At 36.9% G+C, this 20,771-nt stretch overlaps 1 protein-coding gene across 3 annotated transcripts in view; it reads right to left on the reverse strand.

The window, feature by feature from the left end:
• Window positions 1-20,771, reverse strand: part of bcl11ba (BCL11 transcription factor B a) — a 60,819-nt gene that overhangs the window by 34,488 nt on the left and 5,560 nt on the right. For 2 of the 3 annotated variants that reach the window (XM_051722277.1, XM_051722279.1), the window contains one exon: window positions 12,204-12,597. In XM_051722277.1, coding sequence (XP_051578237.1) covers window positions 12,204-12,597 — 394 coding nt within the window. The remainder of the gene's footprint in view (window positions 1-12,203; window positions 12,598-20,771) is intronic. The other variant, XM_051722278.1, reaches the window with a different exon arrangement.

Raw genomic sequence — 20,771 nt, forward strand, 5'->3', positions numbered from 1 at the left:
TGAACTTGGGGAAATATTTTTTTCATATTCTTATGGAAGTTTAAATCTTAGCAGTAAGGCAATGATGGCCATACATCCGCAATTAAAAAGCTGGCTCTTGGTAATGAATGTTTGGCTTTGGAGCGAGGTAATGAACCTGTAATTCTGAGGGAAGTGTGTGTGTGGGGGGGGGGGGGGTTGGGGGGATGCGAATATGAATATGCATGAGGCTCACTGCCTTTGATGATTAAAGAAAATTTTAATATTTAAATGAGTGCATGCAAAGTGATTAACTGAAAAAAGCAACGAGGCAAAAATCTGAAAAGGATTTCAAGATGCTAAGAAGAACATGGATGCAGCTTTTGCTTTTTATGGTCTATTAATGACTAAAACTGTTTTCTCTCTTTCTCTCTCTCTCTCACTCACTCCTCCTGGCTTTTCCTGTTCTTGTCGTTTGTTGGACACAACCCAAATGTGAGCATTTTGGAAAGCATTTCAAAAGCCAAGTAAAAGGTAGCACTTTCCTGGATTTTGAAGTAGTGGATTAAAGGCACAGGAGGGAAGAAATTAAAGTCTGGTTCACCGAAGGGGATGTCTTTAGCAACATGTAAGGCCATGTCATAACTAATGGAGGATGGTTTGACATGTACTGCAGAACTAAGGCTGTGTAATCAAGCACTGATTTACAGAGATGTTACTAAAACCAGAAACTCTTCTTTGTTTACTCTATGTGCTGGCCCACAAAGAGTGCCAGACAACTGCCTGGTCAACAGAAGACAGAGAAATAATAATATACTTAATATACGGTGGGGTCTAAAAGTCTGAGACCACATTGAAAATCTTGGATTCAAAATGTTATTTAAAACTGAAAATAAACAGAAAGTTTTAGGATTTTGAAAAAAAACAAAACAATTATGATGTGAAATGAAGAACACATTTGTAAGATTTTATCACTATTCAAAAGTAAGCAAATTGGCAATGACAATGTTAAATCCTTTGCACAAAAGGTCAGATTTCCTTGCTCACACTGATGCATACAAGATGCTTTTTGGAACATTCTCAAATCATGCTGGGATAACATGGATCATCAGGTTTTGCACAAACTTGTGGAGTCCATGCCATCTTGAGTGCATGCTGTAATTAAAGCAATGAACATACCAAATAATTAAAAAATGGAAATTTTTTTTAACTCAAATTGTTTTGCTGATAATATAAATTGTACCTGTGCTCAGAGACTTTTGGGCCCCACTGTATAGTTACATTTAGTAAACCCGAACTTGTGTACTTAAAATTGCAATGTCTTGTAAATGTTACATGAGCTAGTCTGGCCTTGGCTCCCGTTAAAGCAAGTTATACACAGTTTACAACATCCACACACACAAGCAAACTAATAATGCATATTTAAACTTCTCAATGGATATACCAATAAACACACATGATGGTGTTTAGAAATACAGAGAAGTCTTCTGATGTGTTAATAGGTTTAGAATGTGCAACTTTAAAGTCATAAGTAAATGTCATTTTGAGAGCTTCCACAGGAAAGCATTACAAACAATCCTTGCATGTTTGTTTGGGCATCCCAGACCAACTTCAATTGCACACTCATAGCTTCATTAAATATACATTAGAGCTGCATCACACACGCTAGTATTTTATTTGAAATGCATGCATGGAAAAAAGAAAGAAATGCTGCATTTTAAGTCAGAACTTAGCCAACAGCTCAAGGGAGAAACAACAGGCTAATGCAGACATGTAAATGGATAGGAAAAAAACTGTGGAGGATAAAGGAACTAGACAAAAGTGGGCAATTACCACTTCAAAACGGCCACTTGGTTCGGCACTTCGGGCTTTACTGAACAGCAAAAAAAAAAATAAAAATACAAACAAACAAGAGAAAAAAACAAGAAGACCAAGCAAGAGTAATACTTTGTCTCAACCAGCACATTAAATCAAACACACATCTACTGTGGTACACTTTCTATGCACAGTGATTCAGGCATAACCCCCTGTACCAGGCCTTTCCCCCTGCCAAGCCTTTGTGAATCTTAATTGAAAAAAAATGGCATGTATTATGGAAACATGTTTTCAATATCTTGGAGCCTGTGTTGTGTCATTATTTATTGAAGAGCCCTCCCAGTGTATATGTTGATTCTGAGAGAGGGACATGTACTCTCAATTGAGATGTTCTCTGCAGCGAGGGAAGATCAGAATATCTGTTTATTCTGGACTGTACATGTATAACTCTGCTGGGCAGAAAGAAGAAAATATATGATCTGTTGATCTAATCAAAATTCACTCAGCTTGATAACAGTGTAAACCATTTAATGGGAAGTGCATGCTCCCTGAAAATGTGCTCTGTAAATGGGTAGTTGACACATAGTAACATGTCCATGGATTTCTTTTTTAATCAACATCAAGATTTTATGAACATGTAAGGGAAAGTGTATATTTTTGGTGCTGTGACTGGCCACCATTTCTTGTAAGTTTTTCAACATTCAGTTTCATTTTAAATGATCCTCCGGTGTGCAAAATTAATTTTTAAAAGTAGAAATATTCCATGTAGTCTCAATTAATATGAAAGCTGCATTCATAATGATAATTAGCTAAAAATAATAAGGAAAATTCTGTTTCAATAGTTTTAGATGGAGTATGATATGTCACCACAAGACATGCCCACTTTCCAAAATTATTTCATATCAACTACCCAAATATTTAATTAAAGGAATATATGACTCCAGTGGTTAAATCAGAAGTGATATGGTAGTTGTGGGTGAAAAACAGATCAATATTTAAGTCCTTTTTACTGTAAATTCTCCTCCCTGTCCAGTAGGTGGCAATAACCATCAAAGAACACACACAATGTGAATTGCCAAAAGCAAGTGGAGATTTATGGTAAAAAAAAAAAAAAAAAAAAGGACTTAAATATTGATCTGTTTCTCACCCACACCTATCATATCACTTCTAAAGACATGTATTTAACCACAGGAGTCATATGGATTACTATTATGCTGCATTTTTATGATTTTTGGACCTTCAAAGTTCTGGTCACCATTCACTTGTATTGTATGGACCTACAGAGCTTAAATATTTTTTTCTAAAAATCTTTCTTTGTGTTCAGAAGAAGAAAGTCATACACATCTGGAATGGCATGATTGAATGATGAGATAATTTTCAGTTTTGGGTGAACTATTCTTTTAACAAATCACACAAACTTTGTTAAGAAAGATATAGATAACACCCTGCACAATTAATACCTAATAACAAAAACAAGACGAAGTCTATAAATTCTGACATTTAAAACAAGGTACATTATGCACCTCATAACACTTGAAATATAAAGCTGGCAAACAGTGTTGGCACCACTGCAAGGGAAACTATGCTGAAACAAATCTTTCTGGGCAAAACCTCAAAAATAGGTAGGAAGTGAGGGCACGTAACAGGAATTGGCTGGCCAGGGACCGGTTTCTTTCTCCAGAGCATTAGAAGCTCCACCAAATACCTCCTGATTGAAGTGATATACCACAAAAACACATCTGAGATTTCAGAAATAAAACGTGAAGTACACCGCAATATTTTATTTTCTCAAAATAAAATGTACCAGTCAAAAAGTTTATATTTCTCATGATCTTAAAAACATTTTCATATAAAGGCTTATGCTTAAATGCTCGAAATTAGCTTTGTAGACAAATATAAATTGAGCCTTTATCAATTTCTTTACAAAACTAACATTTTAATAAATAAAATGGATGAGTCGGACCTGATAGTGACAGAAAAGCAGCCAACAAGTGCCCAGCATACATTACATTTGTTGAGAGAATTCCCAGAGAGTGTGCAGAGCTGTTATCTATACAATGAGAAGCTAAAATATAAGATATTTGGCCATAACATAATAATTCCTTTTATGTTATTGCATGGTTTTGATGACTTTTACTATCACAAAATATGAAATATACTAATAATAAAAAATGTGTAGATGTGCCCAAACTTTTGACTGGTAGTTTATATTCAATCTGCATACTTGATTAACAAATTACGACTTTAAAATTAGTCTGTGACCATAAAAAATGCTGAATCTGTAGGCGTCAGGCCCCGGAAATCAAATGTTTCTGCTTCTTATAAATTGATTTGCATAACACCTACTAACAGTTCTTGCAATATAGACTTGAGAGAGCATTAATGCCAGGTGTGGGCTCCGAAGCAACAGGGGCAGTGTGAACACTCTTAAGGAGAGAGGCAGAGTGAGAGAGGAGAGTGTTTGAGGTAAATTTCTTTATGAATATAGTATGTCTCATGAAATATTCACCACGACTATCTGGTGAGCCAAGGGTCAGAAATAACTCCCCTGTCGCAGCACTTGTTAGACGTGTAAACTTGTGTGAGTGTGCTTGGATGGTGTGAGACGAGAGAGAGTGAGACAGAGAGAGAGAGAGAGATAGGGATAAAGCGCTGACAGGAACAGGAGCCCATCTCCGCAAACGACATGCGCATCATCCCACCACGTGGCCAGCTGGCGTTCCTATGGTGACAGAATGCGAGCTACCTGATGCAGCCTGTTGTGAGGTTTTAGATTCAGCACTATTGAAAATGTTTGGCTATTATTTAGTCACTGTTTTGAATACAGAACACATACTACCTACCATGTTCTATCAGTCTTGGATATCAGTTAACATGAATATAAGAAAAATAAATTGCAAGTGACCAAAGCACTTGTTCTGAGCAACTACCGTTATTACCGCTCTAAACATACCAATTAAATTATCACATTAAAATGATCACATTACCACATCCAGGTCAGGGTGATCTAATTTGTATGCATATATATTCATACATAAAGTGCACATATACATATATATATATATATATATATATATATATATATATATATATATATATATATATATATATATATTTGGATAAACACTGAAACATACAAAGTTATTGTGTTGACAGCATCTAAAATGTAAACCATTTTGCATACAGTATGTTCAACTTTAGAGACTGAAAAATCTTTACAAATCCTCTGAAGACTGACCAGAACTGAAATTGCTGATCTTAAGAAATCACACAGAACAGAATGAAACTGTTATAAATGTCAAATTAGGTAAATGCGCTAAATAAATGTGATGGCGTTAAATATATTTTATTAATATCATTCATTATAAGTACAATAAAATAAACCTATGAATTCAAAGAATTCAATATTCTATGAACCTCAACCTCAATTCTTTAGTAAACATTAATACATCTCTAAAGTTGTTCATCCATAAAATAGTTAACATTTTAAATGCTGTCAATATGTTGATACTGTACGTCTCAGTGTCTTTACGTACGAATACTTATGAATACTAATAAGATCACAATGTCTAGGCTGACAACGCTCTAATCTACTTAAAATATATATACGGAAAAATCTAAACAACTCTTTAAGAAACGTTTCCTTCCTATTTGTCACTCTAATTTTCCTGCTGATATTTAAGCTAACCTCAAATGCAATGTTGGTTTGGAATGGTACATGGCCGCATCACCACTCACGCAGACTGACAAGAGCTTGATTACTGCTAACACCAAACATTTGGAGAAATAGGCCCTTTATTTGCACTCTCTATTTTCACTCAGTCCAATCTGGTTTTCTAAAACACAAGGATGCCACAAACAGAGTTTAACACGATGTTCGTTTGCATCTGAACCACATTTTGTACATAGTTAAAATGTATGAATTTTAGGCTAATCCCTTCACTTTCATTTCAGGTGTTTTTTTTTTTTGTTTGTTTTTTTTGTTTTTTTCATACAATACAAGTGAATGATGACTGAGGCTCTCACTCCCTAACAATCTGCCTAACTTCCTATCTTATTTTTATGTATTTATTTATTTATTTACTGAAGAAAGAAATTCATACAGGTTTGTAACAACATAAGGGTGAGTTTTCATTTGTGAATGAAATAACCCTTTACATTTGTCAATGAGGTTACTTGAAGCTTGCTCTTGGACTATATTGGCAATAGTGAACATCAACACATATGCTGTATAGCTAAAACAAACAATATAGAACCATATTAAACATCCATTAATGACCTGCTCAGGAACTCCATCCTCTTGTTTCAGGTTCATGAGATCATATTAAATGATTCCTCTTTAATTAAGAAATCCTTACAGCCAACATTGGAGCCGCACAGCACTGTGTAGTGCATAGCACCTCTATCTGAGACTAATCTATAATTAAATAACAAGTACCATTAAATGCCTGACCAGCTTCAGCAGGCTAAGTCATCTAGATGCATTAAGGAGCAGTAAATGTCTTGTTTATTTGTTTATTTAAGCATTTATTTATTTATTTTACATTTAGATTGCTTAATGATGCACAGTGGCTACAACTAACTATGGTGTCCGTCTCAGCACCATATTTTTCAGTGCCAATGAACTGTTTTAACCTAGCTGTGTGACACGAGGGGGACTCTAGAAGCAGCTCCTATCGCCTGAGGTTATGTTGAATGTCATATTTTATTTAATTAGGGCTATTAAATGTAATTAAATTCTGCTGAAAATTAAGACAGTTAAGTGGCAATACAATGCGGTGCCGAGCAAGCCTGTGTCCTGCTGATATTTATGCTTGAAATATTGAATTCAACCCTCAAGTGGTTCCTCTTCAATGGCTGCCCCGTATTGTCATAGATAACGTTGACTTTTTCATACACACTAATAAAGAGAAAGCCACTGGGAGAATTATCGCTGAAAGCAATTTCAGTAATCAGAATACTTTATCATGGGGTCTTTTCGACTGATTATGGGGTTTTCGGATCAAAGACACAATGTTTAGTTATAATTATGCAGTCCCTAGAGAATGGGTATGTATATGACTTAATGAAGTTGCTGTTCATGCGTAGTGTTAGTACCTTCACTCAGCCAAAAACAAAGAATCAAGTGGATGATTTTTTTTCCTAAATGCCCATTACATAAAGCAAGATATGGGCCATGATATGGGGACGTTCATTTCTGCGATTAACACTTGACTGTTTAATGCATTTAAGAAAAATTAAGCAATTAATGCATTATCTGTTTTTTGCACTTCCAGAAACTTCACTAGTGTTTTTCCCCAATTCCTGTGCCTGAATTGGCATATATAAATTTCCAGGAGGTACACACTCGACTCAACTGAACATCCTAGCACAGAAACTGATTGTGCAGAGCAGTGCATTCTTATTCATTACACGTGATGCATTTCCTGGGCATAATAAACACGGGAGCGGATTTACTCTATGGAGAATGGAGACTTCACCAGCAAGTGGTGAACCAGGTGTGGGAGAGATACGGGCAAGCTGCCGAATCACTTCACATTGCCCAAAAATGCTCACTCACTGTCATCTGAACCAATGTCAAAAGTGAAACCGCGTGAGAGAGACCCAGTGTATGCGCAATGGAGACTGAATGGCAGCTACAGAAAATAAGAGTATTGACATTTTAAATTTAGTAAATTCAGCAATCAATTTCTTTCATATCTGTATGTATAAAATAAAAAATATAATGAAATATAATTAAGAATGTCCACCGGAAAGAGCCAGAAGATTTTGCCCAAATTTTAATAAAAGCATGTACACTGATTTTATGGCAGGTAAACATATACTTTCATCAAAGATTTACAGTATACCTGTAGAAATGTGTCTAATTTTAACATGTACATATTAAAATAATTAAAATAAACAATGATTAACCAATTTCTTACAAGATCTTTGAGACATAGAATAAAGTAAATACATATATTTATGATTATATTTTATTGTTTGTTTTAATGTACCATATGCCATGATTAATCACAATTAATCATAGAAAACTGTGATTAATTAGTTAAAACATTTTATTTGACTTACAGCCCTAATATATAGATACATAAAGTATGTAATGCATATTATATTATATTACGTGTGTGTGTGTGTGTGTGTGTGTGTGGGCAGGTTTAAGTGGTTTACGAGGACTTTTTTTTAGGTCAAACTGGTAATTACAAGGGTATTATGCTATAAATGTGGTTTATGAGGACATTTCTAGTCTCCCCATAATTCAAATTGCTTAAAAAAAAACATACTAAACGATGTTTTATTGAAAATGTAAAAAGGCAGAACGTTTTTTGTGAGGGTTAGGTTTAGGGGTAGGGTTAGGGATAGGGGATAGAATCTATAGTTTGTACAGTATAAAAATAATTATATCTATGGAGAGTCTTCATAATGATAGCTGCACCAACATGTGTGTGTGTGTGTGTGTGTGTGTGTTTGTTTGTTTGTGTGTGTGTGTTTGTTTCTAATAATAAAGATGATTATAATTGATTTATCATGGAAATTAATGTGCATCATAAGCTTCAAAAGAAAAAAAAATAACTTTGTTAGCAAATACTTTAGTTTATACTCTTTTTTCATTTTTTTTTTTTTTATCCCCAGAAATCACAAAAACTTTCCATTCTTAAAAAGGTATTGGTATCTAAATGTATTACTTTGGCTTTGATAGGACTTGGCCTGGGATTAAAAAGGAAATAAATGGCATTGCTCATACCTAAAAATATCTAAAGGCCTATGATGATGCACTTTCTGTTGGATGATCAGTGAATCATACGTGAGAGGCAGAGAGAAAATAGCTGATGTGATGGGCTCTGGCGTGTGAGAATAAAGTAGTAGAGTATAAGACCTGTCATAACAGTGCTCAAGTGTCTGAGTTAGACCAAGGGTTTAATGAAAAGATGAAAATGCACTGTGGACGAAAAAAAAAAGCTCAGAAGGTCTGGAAATGAGTAAGATTGCTTTACTGCAAGTACTAGCAACACCAAGGTCATGGGTTCGATTCCAAGGAAACACACAAACTGATAAACATATACCTTGATTGCTCTGTAAGTCAGTTTGGTTAAAAACATCTGCCAACTCAATAAATGTAAATGTAGAATGGGGATTCTTATCGTTTGATCCAGAAGTTTTCTTCCTCATCAACATCTCTCTCTCTCTCTCTCTCTCTCTCTCTCTCTCTCTCTCTCTCTCCCTCTCTCCTGCATTCTCACTCTCTCTGTCATTTCTCCACTTGAAGCTGGCAGATGGATATATTATAGGGGGGAAAAAACAAATTCATGAAAAATGATCCATGCTTTGCCGAGCAAGAGTACCACTGCTATTTTCAAGGCAGAGTGGCTGAGTGTTTTGTGTGTGTGTGTGTGTGTGTGTGTGTGTGTGTGTGTGTGTGTGTGTGTGTCTGTGTCATTTTCTGTTTCACGTCGAGAACAAATGGAATGGAGAAATGTTTAGCATAAAAGAATACTTTAACCTGCTGGGAGGCAATTATGAATACAAGGCAGCCTGTGAGTGTTTAGCCGCACGCTCAAGCTGACATTCAAGTGTCTTAATCACTTTCAGAGACGTTTCATCTCCCGTTATATTCTTCCCTCCAAACTGCCTCCCTATCCAACCCCGAATTAATGAAAGGTGTAAAATTTACTCTTGCTAACTGCAATATGATTTACAAAGGCAAATGTTCATTTTTATAACCCATTATTCAAATTGTGAAGTTTAAATGAGATTAAAACTCTCCTTTTCAATGTGGAGCTTATGAAAATAGGTGGGTCAAAATAAAGAGAGATCACGTAATTTTGATGGCATTGGCTGAAATGTGAATTTTGATAAGCTAACTGAATAAATGTTTTATATATTGCACTAGAAGTAAAAAATATATATATTTTTGCCCTTAAAAATACAAACTGCTATTAATATTTTGTTTAACATTAACAAAATTAGTGTAATTAGAATTTCAACATACTAAAACTGAATAAGTCATCATTTTTATTTGTATAGCGCTTTTCACAACACACATCGTTTCAAAGCAGCTTTACAGAAAATCATGCTTTAACAGAAAATAACACTTACGTTTAATTGTTGCCTTAAATTTTTAAGAATAAAATAAAAGTGGTGCCAAAGTTACCAGAATTTAATTTAATTACTGATGAAGAAAATCAAGTCAAAACAAATGAAATGGATGGAAAGATGTTGCTTTAACACAATGATGAAAACATATTCTTACAGTAAAGAATGAAAATTCTGTATAATAAAAGGTTTTTAAAATGTATTTTTACTGTGTGTATTAGTAGGTGTATTAGTATAACAAAACTTATACTGCATGGCATATTTCTTTTTAAAGAAATTGTGTGGTTAGCAAAACAGACGCCTTTGGCTCTTACTAGTCAGTCTCTTTTTATTTTAATCAGCAATGACGAAGTGTAGTGGAACAGTTTTGCACGTAACACTGTGTGGATGCTTGCATCATATTTCACAACTACCGCCAACACTCCGAGCACGAGCAGACAGCCAGTCAGTGAGACTGCGTGTGAAGTCTGACCTGCATCATGTGAGGTACCGAGTAATTTAGCAGCAGCCTCATTATTAGTGAACTTTAAATACGCAAGGCATTGTGGTGGCATGGAATAAATTGTCTCAGATGCCGTGGGTAACATTCACAAATAAGGATTGCCAAGCATTAAAAAACAACGTTATTAAAAACCGAGGCAGTGTCATAATCTTCTCCCTCTGCGTTTCCCCTGGTAACTTTGTACAACCTAGAATATTATTTTATAAGACCCATTTTCCAAGATCCCACCGGCTTCATGGTGAAGGACTTGCACTGTTTTGCAAGATAACTATGAGAGTTTTTTTTCCCCCCACAGCTGGACTAAACTAAACTGCCTTTTTACCCTTATTCAATAGGAAGCTCACTCTTTTAATTCTACTCTATTTCTTACTCTCTCTCTCTCTCTCTCTCTCTCTCTCTCTCTCTCTCTCTCTCTCTCTCTCTTCTTCTTTTTTGTGAGTATTTGAATTTTAATGAGCTTTTCACCTTTTAAGCAGATGGCTCAGTCTGGATTTCTCCATGAAAGTAGGGTGAGTTCTCTGTCACGTCTTGCACGATTTGTTTCAACTACTCGAGTCCTTCAGGGGGTTTTAGGGCTTTGAGTCAGTAATGTGATGTTTCACTCTGCACGGCGTAGGCTCCCCTAATGAAATCAGCTGAAGGAAAAACAATCTCTCTTGAGGCTCGGAGATGAGCGGTATCACAATCACTACAGGAAGCCCAGAGTCCTACCGCGGTAAATGAGTGCGTGTCTCCTTTTGTCTGAAACTCTGCAGGCTGTGTGTGTGCTTTTGCATTTTGTGTATTGGAATATGTGCTTCTGGTGTGCATCTCTTTACGGGTGTGTCTTCATTAGTGTCACTGATCACACAGCTTTTAAAGACCCCATGAAATCACCGAGCTCAGTTTTATTTTCTGTGTTGATGCATTTCCTATTTAAACACAAAGTTTGGGCAAGAATTATCGAATGTTTGTCCCTTTTTAAAATAGCGAGAGGTTTTTGTTTATGTCACAGAAGGTTTATGTTATGTCACATACATGAAATATGATTTGCTACTTGCCAGTCTTGGCATAAAGGGGATGGACATTCACATTCTACAGAGCATTTTATTTGACAAAAATCTGTAACACTTTACATTAATGTTCCTTTTGTTAAGGTTTATAAAGGGGTTCATTTATAAATCACTGATATGCAATTATAATAATATGAAAGGGCAACTTTCATACAATACTAGCTAAATTGTGAGCATTTTTACTAACATGCTATAAATGCTTAATAAACATGCTTATCCATACTATCATGTATGAACTGTAAATCACTTTGGATATATGTTATATTAATCCAAAATGTAAAATGCCTTAATTCTAGATTTTTGTCACAATTATAGTGAGATTCAATACAGGAATCTCCTTAATAAATGCTTTGTGTCCACTTTACATTTTCATAGGTTACTAATGTTGAATTAGTGTTATTCAGCATTTATAACATGTGAGGTAAAATGGCTTACTAGTTGGCAGGCATTGCTTTAAAGTCACCCTTTTTATGCATTTTGTTATAAATGCATTTCAGTGATATAAAATGCATTTGTAAATGCATTATTAGTCAGTAAGTAATCCCCTTATAAACCCAGGGAACATTTATGTAAAGTGTTACATAAGTCATCAGTATTTTTTGTCCATTATCCTGGGTCAGTATATTTGCTTTTTGTCAACTTTTAAGAGTGCACTTACATATACAGTAGAATGTTTCAAAGCTAACAGACATGCACTAAATGCCACAAAATTCCAATTTTGATTTCAAGGGGTCTTTAGTGCCTACCTAAAACTTTTCTTCCTGACACACAGGAGAAAGTTTGACCTACCTGCCAGGCCACTTTCTTGCTTCGGGCAAATTCCTTTTGGGGGCGTCAACAGTCTGTCGTCCTCCTCCTCAGGTGTCACCTGGATTCCTATTTCGACCGGTTCTACCACTTTCCTCAGCTCGGTGAGGGGCGGCGAGGGGCTGTGGCGGTCCGCCATCTTGTCGTAGCAGCCGTGGCCGGCCGTCAGACCCTGGCATTGCTTTTTCTTGTGCTCGATGAAGAGCAGGATGTCCCCTAAAAGGAACGTTAGTTGGCACTGGCCGCAGGTTAGGAGGTCGTGGTCACCCAGGCCCGGAGGTAGATGCCCGGGCATGCTGGGATCCAGCAGCGGGTGAGGGTGAGTGTGGAGATCAGCCACAGCCAGTACCGCATCCACATGCTCAGCTTCTGCTGCACGGGAAGAGCGAAAGAAAAGAAGTTTTAAGCAACATGGAATCAAATTTCTTGATCTTATTGTGCATGATTCATCAGTGCACATTATTTTGAAGGAAACATATTTTCATAATCCAAAATGTAATCTAAATGTAAAAATTTTTCCACCCATGAAACAGTTATTTTTTTCAGTTGATGTAATGAAGGCAGTATGGGCGGAGCAAAACAATATTAACCAATTATATGACAGTCTAACATGCTTCATCCCCCAACTATCCAATCTAATGCTGATTGTTAAAAGCCTGTTGTACATTTTTCCACTGAATATTCAGTTTCACTCATAAATATGTCACATTACAGAGATTAAATGCATTGTGAATGCCGTATGTTGTCTTTAAATCAGAGCTTGTCAGCATATCTGCATTTGCCCATCCATTTTTCCTTAACCAGATACTTCATTCTTTCTTACACTAAATCAAAAAAAGAAAAAAGAAAAACTTGACTGAAATTCAAGAGTGCGGAAAATTGAAATAAAATACAAATGAAGTGGAACTCGAGACGAAATCACACATTTTCTGAGAGTTCAGGGTCAGGTCATTTAGCATTTCGCTATTTGGCAGCTTGTTAAAATAATGGAGATGAATGTTGGGGCCCGTTTAACTGTTCACCTATGTCCCATGACAGTCCTACTAAACTTTGAGAGCAGAGAGAATAAAGGCGGACCTCAATTGAATCATCCCATTGGCCACACACGAGGCACCGCTCTCTTTTTTCAGCATGTTCTGTCCTGTACCAAGCCAGCTCTTGATAAACATCCATATGTCAGGGCCAAGACCCAACAGCAAGGCACTGTTATTAATATACAATACAGTACTTGTGAGGCTGAGAATGAGACAGCCAGACCTGAAAGAGAAAGAGAGTGAGTGTGAAGAGAGAAGAAAAAAAGAAAGGAGAAGGGAGGGGGTGCTGAGGGCCCTGTTTTGGCTTTGAGAGATATTTGCACAACCATGAGAGCAAGAGGCCCTGTAGATCCTCTGGTTGATTCTGTCACCTAGATAAACAGTGAGGAGCAGCGGGCGCTGAAACCACAAAGTATGCCGGACACCCTGAGTCCCTCAGCCTCCATTTTGAAATTTCAGCCTCACCTTTCAGCACGCGGCCACAATCAGCCCTTTGTAGCCCAATGCCGAGCGCAAAAGCAGTTTCATCAAAAGACAGTAGAGGCCCTTGACATAACCCTCTCGGGACCTCCTGACAGACAGCTCTGTTGATGTTACATTTGACAGCTTATCCTTGCGCCATACTAATCATAAGATCTAGACAAACACCTCAATGACTGCCACTTTACACTCTTCAGCTTCCTGTCACTGCTTTCATGCTCTCACTCCTCAACACGCTGCATGATTTGGACGAAAGCAGAAAAAAAAACAAAGAAAAAGAAGAAAAACACTACCATAGCAACACTTAGAGCCACACAGCAAGCAGGTGCGGATTTTTGAAGTGCACATAAATCTGAGAGGAGAATGAAGGGCAGAATTCTCAAATTGTCTGAGCCTAAAGGACAAATGTGGGACACTTTTTAAAAACAGAATACAGAAGAAAAATATTAAGTGATTTTATTGCTAAACTTTTGTAAACAGAAAGTAATGAATAGCATTTAAAATATATATATATATATATATATATATATATATATATATATATATATATATATATATATATATGTTTAAAAGAATATTTTGAATGTGTACTAACCTTTTCTGTGTAAAGTTAAATCAAATTTTACAACTTCATTAACAACTTCCTTTAACAACTTCGTTTACAACGCCATAAACCCTGTAATCCCGCAAAATCAATGATTTAAACTTTACAGCTCAAATAATACATGAGTTTTAACAAAATAATTAATGTACGTGCTTTTATAGAATAACTGTATATTAAGCTTCAAATTTCTGCATTTAAACCCTCCAAAAATTTGCCCCATGCACTTCCATTGTAAGTGTCTCACTGTAACCTCGATTTCTGCTTTTTTTCAAGAAAAGGAGGGATGGGTCGAAATAAATTTATGGGGTAATTAACATTATGCCACAAATGCTGTCAAATGAGCTTAATTTGTATTGAACCTGAAATATGTCCCAAAAATGATCAAAATAGAGAAGACTCTAGGTATATCAGTCTCTGAGAAAAAGCTGCTTTATTCTTCAGATGATGCTGGGTGCACATTTGTGAGCGCTGCCATGTTGAGATCATATGACCAGCTGAATTTTACTTGCGTTATCTCAATAATCTCCTGTAATTGGATGCTTTTACTCCAAAAATAAATGAATCTTGGCTGACTGTGAAAAGCGCATTTTTACAATGATATCGGTAAATGAGAATTTCTGTTTTTGCGTGATGCTGCATCAATGATGCAAGGTGTCAGCGCAACATAAAATTGAATTTTGTTTTGTAAATTTAGGCACTGTGTGTTAAGTATTTTTTCTCATTTGCATTCTGAGAATCTAAAAAGTTATAAAATACCAAAAAATCGCTCAAAGGCCAAAGTGAAACTGCAGTGCTTACTGGAGTCCTAAAAAAGTCCTAAAACTCGCAGTCCTAAAAATCATTTAAAAGCCAAAGAAATGATTGAAACCGCAGCGTTTACTGGAACGGCAAGAGAGGAGACAGACAGTAAGACAAAGATAGAGGAATGGACCACTCTGCTCACTCAACACAGGTAGCCCTGTTTACATCTCCCAGAGGAACCGCCTAACCACTAATTTTCGATGATAAATTACAAGCAGGCTGTGCATCCATCTGCAATTTGTCCACAGTCCAAATTATGAATGCGGACAGATTTGTAATCTCAAACTTGGAATGATAATATTAATAAACCCCCCTGTTATCTCTGTTTCAGAAGATGCATATTACATTAGATGTGCATTCTGTTACACAACAGCAAGGAAACTCTATGCACACCTACTGCAATATTACTAAAAATAATAATTCATTTTACCTTATTAAAATGCATCTTTTTGTCATTGTTTTAGCACAAATATGGTTTAGGCACCAATTTTGCACCATATGAAGTAAATAACTGAGGATGACTAAGGTTCTTCCATCCCTCCTGAAATCTAGCCCTCCTTTTAGACATATAGAAGTAGCACCCAGACCCCCTTCCAGGCAAAATCAGGCCATCTGTGCGTTAAATTAGTCTGCAGTTCATCTATGTAAATAAACAGAGAAAAAGGCCCGCAGACTTAACGACTGTGAATATCTGTGAGACTAGTTATTATAGTAGTCACTTATCTATGCATTTCAGATAATCATTATTTCGATGTTGACATTTTTGTTTGACATGTAGTTGGCATTAAAAAATATAAATACAATTATTTTATTTTTGATCATTCCAAAATGTCTTATTGGTTTAACAGCAAGAACTATGAGTGTGTTAGAAGAAATTAATTATGTATAAATGCTATTGTGTACATGTGCAACTGTTTTACATATATCAACTGCATCTGCACCTGTGAGCACATGAACAAAAGGATACGCATTTGAACCAATAAACTGAGATTGCTTGCAGGCATGTACATAAGCAATATGTGTGCATGTGTGTGTTTGTGTGTGTGTGTCATGCATTTGTGCATCCTGGGAAGCTGCAACAGCAGAGTTGCGTGCACACACACCACTACAGGAAGATGATTTACAAATTTAAAAAGACATCAACAGCCACATTGCATTATTTTCTGACATTTGTAATAGACTCATATAAACAGCTATAATTTGTATACTCCAAGCAGGTAACATCTTGTACAATAAAAAAGTTATAAGCTGTTATAAGCTCTCAAACTGTGTAAAGTGATGTGAAAGTGAGACTGTAGTCTCTCTGTACTGTGGGTGAGAATTTGAGGTACGCTGGTGGAAAGCGTTAGTTTAATATGTCATAGGTCTAGCATAGACCTGAATCAAAGTGACAGCAGGAGGGGAAAAAAACAGAGTGGTAAAGAACAAGTGCAGCTGAAATTTTCACTCTCTGTCACTCTCTCTCTCTCAACCAACCCCCCCCCCCCCTTTTTTTGCTCTGTCTGGACCAACCACAGGAAACACACTACTTGTAAGCAATGCCACTAGTAAGCACTTCAGAGGAAGGGACCCCCATATATTCAAACACACACACGCTTACATCAGGTGTTGTAATCATGTAAACACACATTGATGGACTCACCTTAAGAGTCCGAAATAATCCATAGGTTAATAATAGTGTTGTGGAAGCTACTTTGAAACTATAATTTACAAGCTAATAAGAATTTAAAATAGTTAAACTACAGTCAAGTTACACTTTAGAAAAACAGCTACTCTTCAAGCAACAAATAAAAATGAACAAAATACATTATACTGTAGATAGATAGATAGATAGATAGATAGATAGATAGATAGATAGATATACTGTACGTGCAACTCTATGCAAGGTAAGAAAATGAACTATGCAGGGCCAATCCACCAGTGTGTGTTTCCTAGGCAAACAGGTGAGAGTGTGCAATTCCTCACATTCACACACACACACTCTCACACACACACTCTCATTCACCAGCGATAACAATGCTGTCACCAAGGTAACATTACAGCTCATGATTTTCTCTGATCCCTGAACAAATACTCCATATAATTCTATCAGGGCCACCGAAATGTCAAATGTTATTTGTCTTTATCAAGCACTCTCTGGCAGCCAGAGAGAAAGACAGTGCGAGGGGCAGTGAAAGTGAGAAAACCTGAAGAAAAAATATATAGCTACATATATGGCTAAAAACAGATCAAATAAAATAAAACCTTGAAGTTGTATAAAATACACAAAGTTGCCACTCATTATTTTACCACCATTTTATATTTGAATGCTGAATTTTGTAATTAAGAGGAAACAGTCTAGTTTATTGACATCCTGTAATTAGTAAAATACAATAATGTTAAAAATTACACTACTTATGTTTACATCTCTAAACAATAAGCTCCTGACAATGCTCTCATTTACCTAATAAGGCTGGATGAGTCAGAATGCACACTAAGAGGATTTCTGTAAAACGGAAAACTAAAAAAAGACATGGCTTCTAAAAATGAACGCATCACAATGCACGTTTAAGCACCGTTTGTATTTATACAGCATTGTTAGGGAGCCCCTCTGACGCATACTTACGGAGGTTTTTTGTTTATGGGAGAGGAAGAAAATTGCTGTTGACAGGTATTTGGCGGATCACGGTAAAGTCTGGGTTTCCCTCCAAAAACACACAAAGGTCTGCGTGTTACGTAATATCGCTTTACAAAGCAAAACGTATCTTTCAAGTGCTTGGACTTTCACCTCACAAATCCACTATAAAGCTCAGTGTTATTTGGCTCACGTCTGCGATGACAAACTGTTGAGATTTTCAAAAAGTCGCAATGTGATAGCACTCAAATAGGTTTTTGAGCTTTTTAGCCACTGAGACTGCTAAGGCCTAATTAGACAACGCACACACCATTTAACGGATTTCATATTGTTTTTTTACTGGGTCCATAAATTTTCCTATTTAAATCTTGAAAGACTATATAATGCTGTCCAGATATAAAGATTTGCCCTGCGCCAATTAAAGCCATTCACATAACTGTGGGGAGAGTGCGTTTAAAATGAAAGCCAGAAAAAGTGCCTAATCAAACAATAAAAAGCTCTGCTTTACTGTTTGTGCATTATTTTCCTATGGTTCCCATCAGCCCGGGCTGCACAAAAGCAGAGGCAGTGGGTGGGGGCTTCGCTATTTACGCTGCTACGTACACAAACCTGACCACACCAGCCCACAAACTTCAATTTTGAAATACCCTCCATGTGTAACACAACCCAACCAAATAAGCCTGCTACCCAAGACTGAGCACATAACAGAGATGTAGGCCTAGCCTCAATGTTTGTGTATGAACGGCAGGGAAACGGTGGCGTAGAGTAGGACAAGCTGGATTTGGGTTGAGCCTTCCACTCAGATGGTACACAAACAAGCAAACAAACAGGTTGGCAAAGAGGTAGCAGGTTGACGGCAGCCTTCTTTCTAATGATTTCACGTTCGTCGTGCATGCAAAAGGGCTGTGTAACACATGCACACGTGAAGAGACGCCGCACTGGGGCTTACAGGAATTTATCAGGAATTAATTAGGCTGTTGTTAATCTGTAACCTACAGTCAAGCGCACCAACGCTCAAAGGGACGCCACAAACCACAGCCTAATGCGCTAGGCCTCTAGTTTTTCCTGTTTTTCTTTTGCTAAAAATCTTTCCTGTCAACCGTACTGCTCTGTGTTTTTTAACCATCAAATAGCACATCCACTAAGATGTTTTAGCCATGTTTTAGCTCTGTTTTAAGAGATTGCTAATCTGAAGGCCTTCTAAAATCTTGTGAAACAAAAGACAAAGATTCACTTTTGTTGGGGATATTTAGCTGCTGGAAGAGCAGAGTCTTGTAGAGCGGATGCAAAGGGTTTTAGAACACTAGTAAATGCATGCACGGTGGCGGGCAGTGTGCATGTGTGAGCGCAAAGCACCGTGCATGTGCAAATGAAGCTGTTAACAAGAGGAGAACAGGGATCTTTGTGGTGCACGGCAGCGGCGGAATTTTAAAAGCGTGATCCTCGGCCGCAACAGTGGTGGCAGCCCATTGTTTAATTAAAAAGGGGAAGAAAAAGAAAATTAGTTGTCTAGCAGGTAAAAAGAGATTAACACGATGATGTCCATTGGGAGCCTGTCTAAGCATCGCTAACCCTTTATCTGCAAATCTCATCAGGGAGATATTAGGTGACCTAATATTTTCACAAGGAAGGAGGACTGAAGGAATTACGTGTAGCTGGAATGACTAAATATCATCTGAAGCTTAGCATCTCACTTTTATCTCTACAAGGCTTTTGCTGCTAATGAAATACATTATATTTAACACAAAGAAGAAGTGTATATTACAATCAGAGCGAAAAACTCTACACTAAACACTAAAACTCATTCTAAAGCACGAATCTGAGCAGGAACTCGGGAACCGGAGCATTTCCATGCTCGGAGCAGGTCAGAACTCAGCGAGCTGTGGGACGACAAACATCCAAACCACCATTAAGAGCCTCTGTGCCTCATAAATCAAGCCACGGAAAACGTGCATGGATTTGCTCACTTTTGATGTCATCCAACGGATTCTGCTGCCTTGATGCATTTATACTGACAGACAGGCATACACTTCTGTACATTTCATCAGAGAGAGGCTGCATGCTCTCTGTCTTTCTCTCTCTCTCACCATGCAAACAAAAGGCACCTGAAACTGAAAGGAAAGAGAATATGCAAGCGTATTAATCAAACGTGCCAGGCAGACATTTTGCCCATTGTTATGGGGAGAGTGTAAGCTCTGTGGAGGTCACCATATTTTATATCACAGACTCAAATTTATTTATTTAGATGGCAAGAACAATAGGTCCTCAGTCAGAGGGGCCTGCAAGTTCCACAGCCACTTCATCATTCACTTTTTAAGCATGCTGGCAAGCTATATCTGTTTATTTTGATGCTACGCTTGATGTTGTGTCTAAATTTAAAGATGGGCCTATTAAATAGATATTACATATCTAAATAAGCACCGAGAAGCAATCCAACTCTCATTGTAAATAATTAAACACGAGTGATAAACACGAAAAGAAAAAAAAATGTGGTGAGAGAAAATGACAGAGCCTGCTTGTTACAAGACCAGCTGCTGCTGTGTGGCGTTGACAGTTTGAATCTGAGCGCGTGTTAAAGGCAATATCGTTTTAAAAATCTATGCCGATTCGTTGGAAGCCACAGCCCCGTTGTTCACTTGACTTACCCATTTAAGCACATTTAGGAAATATGTTTTACACTTTTTCAGTACTGCCTTTACCACCCCCTCTGGCAGACTAAGAGCTCCCCCTAGCAGGTCATGCCCAGCACACTCATTGCAAAGCACCAGAAATATTTTTATAAAAAATGCTTGATTTCCTGAACTCTAACAGGGGAAGCAAGGAAATATTTTAAGACCTGTTAAGAAAACTATGCCATTTAAAAAATTAAAAAAAGAAAAAAGAAAAAAGAATTGAATAGCTCAAAGTTACCTATTTCATCTAGGCATACTTTTAAGTGTTAAAAGAAATGAATACAATAAAATAAAAATGAGATGACCATTTATTGCCTTTCAAATTCTTATAATCACTACTA

This window comes from Myxocyprinus asiaticus, chromosome 17 (assembly GCF_019703515.2).
Source record: "Myxocyprinus asiaticus isolate MX2 ecotype Aquarium Trade chromosome 17, UBuf_Myxa_2, whole genome shotgun sequence".
Classification (NCBI taxonomy): Eukaryota; Metazoa; Chordata; class Actinopteri; order Cypriniformes; family Catostomidae; genus Myxocyprinus; species Myxocyprinus asiaticus.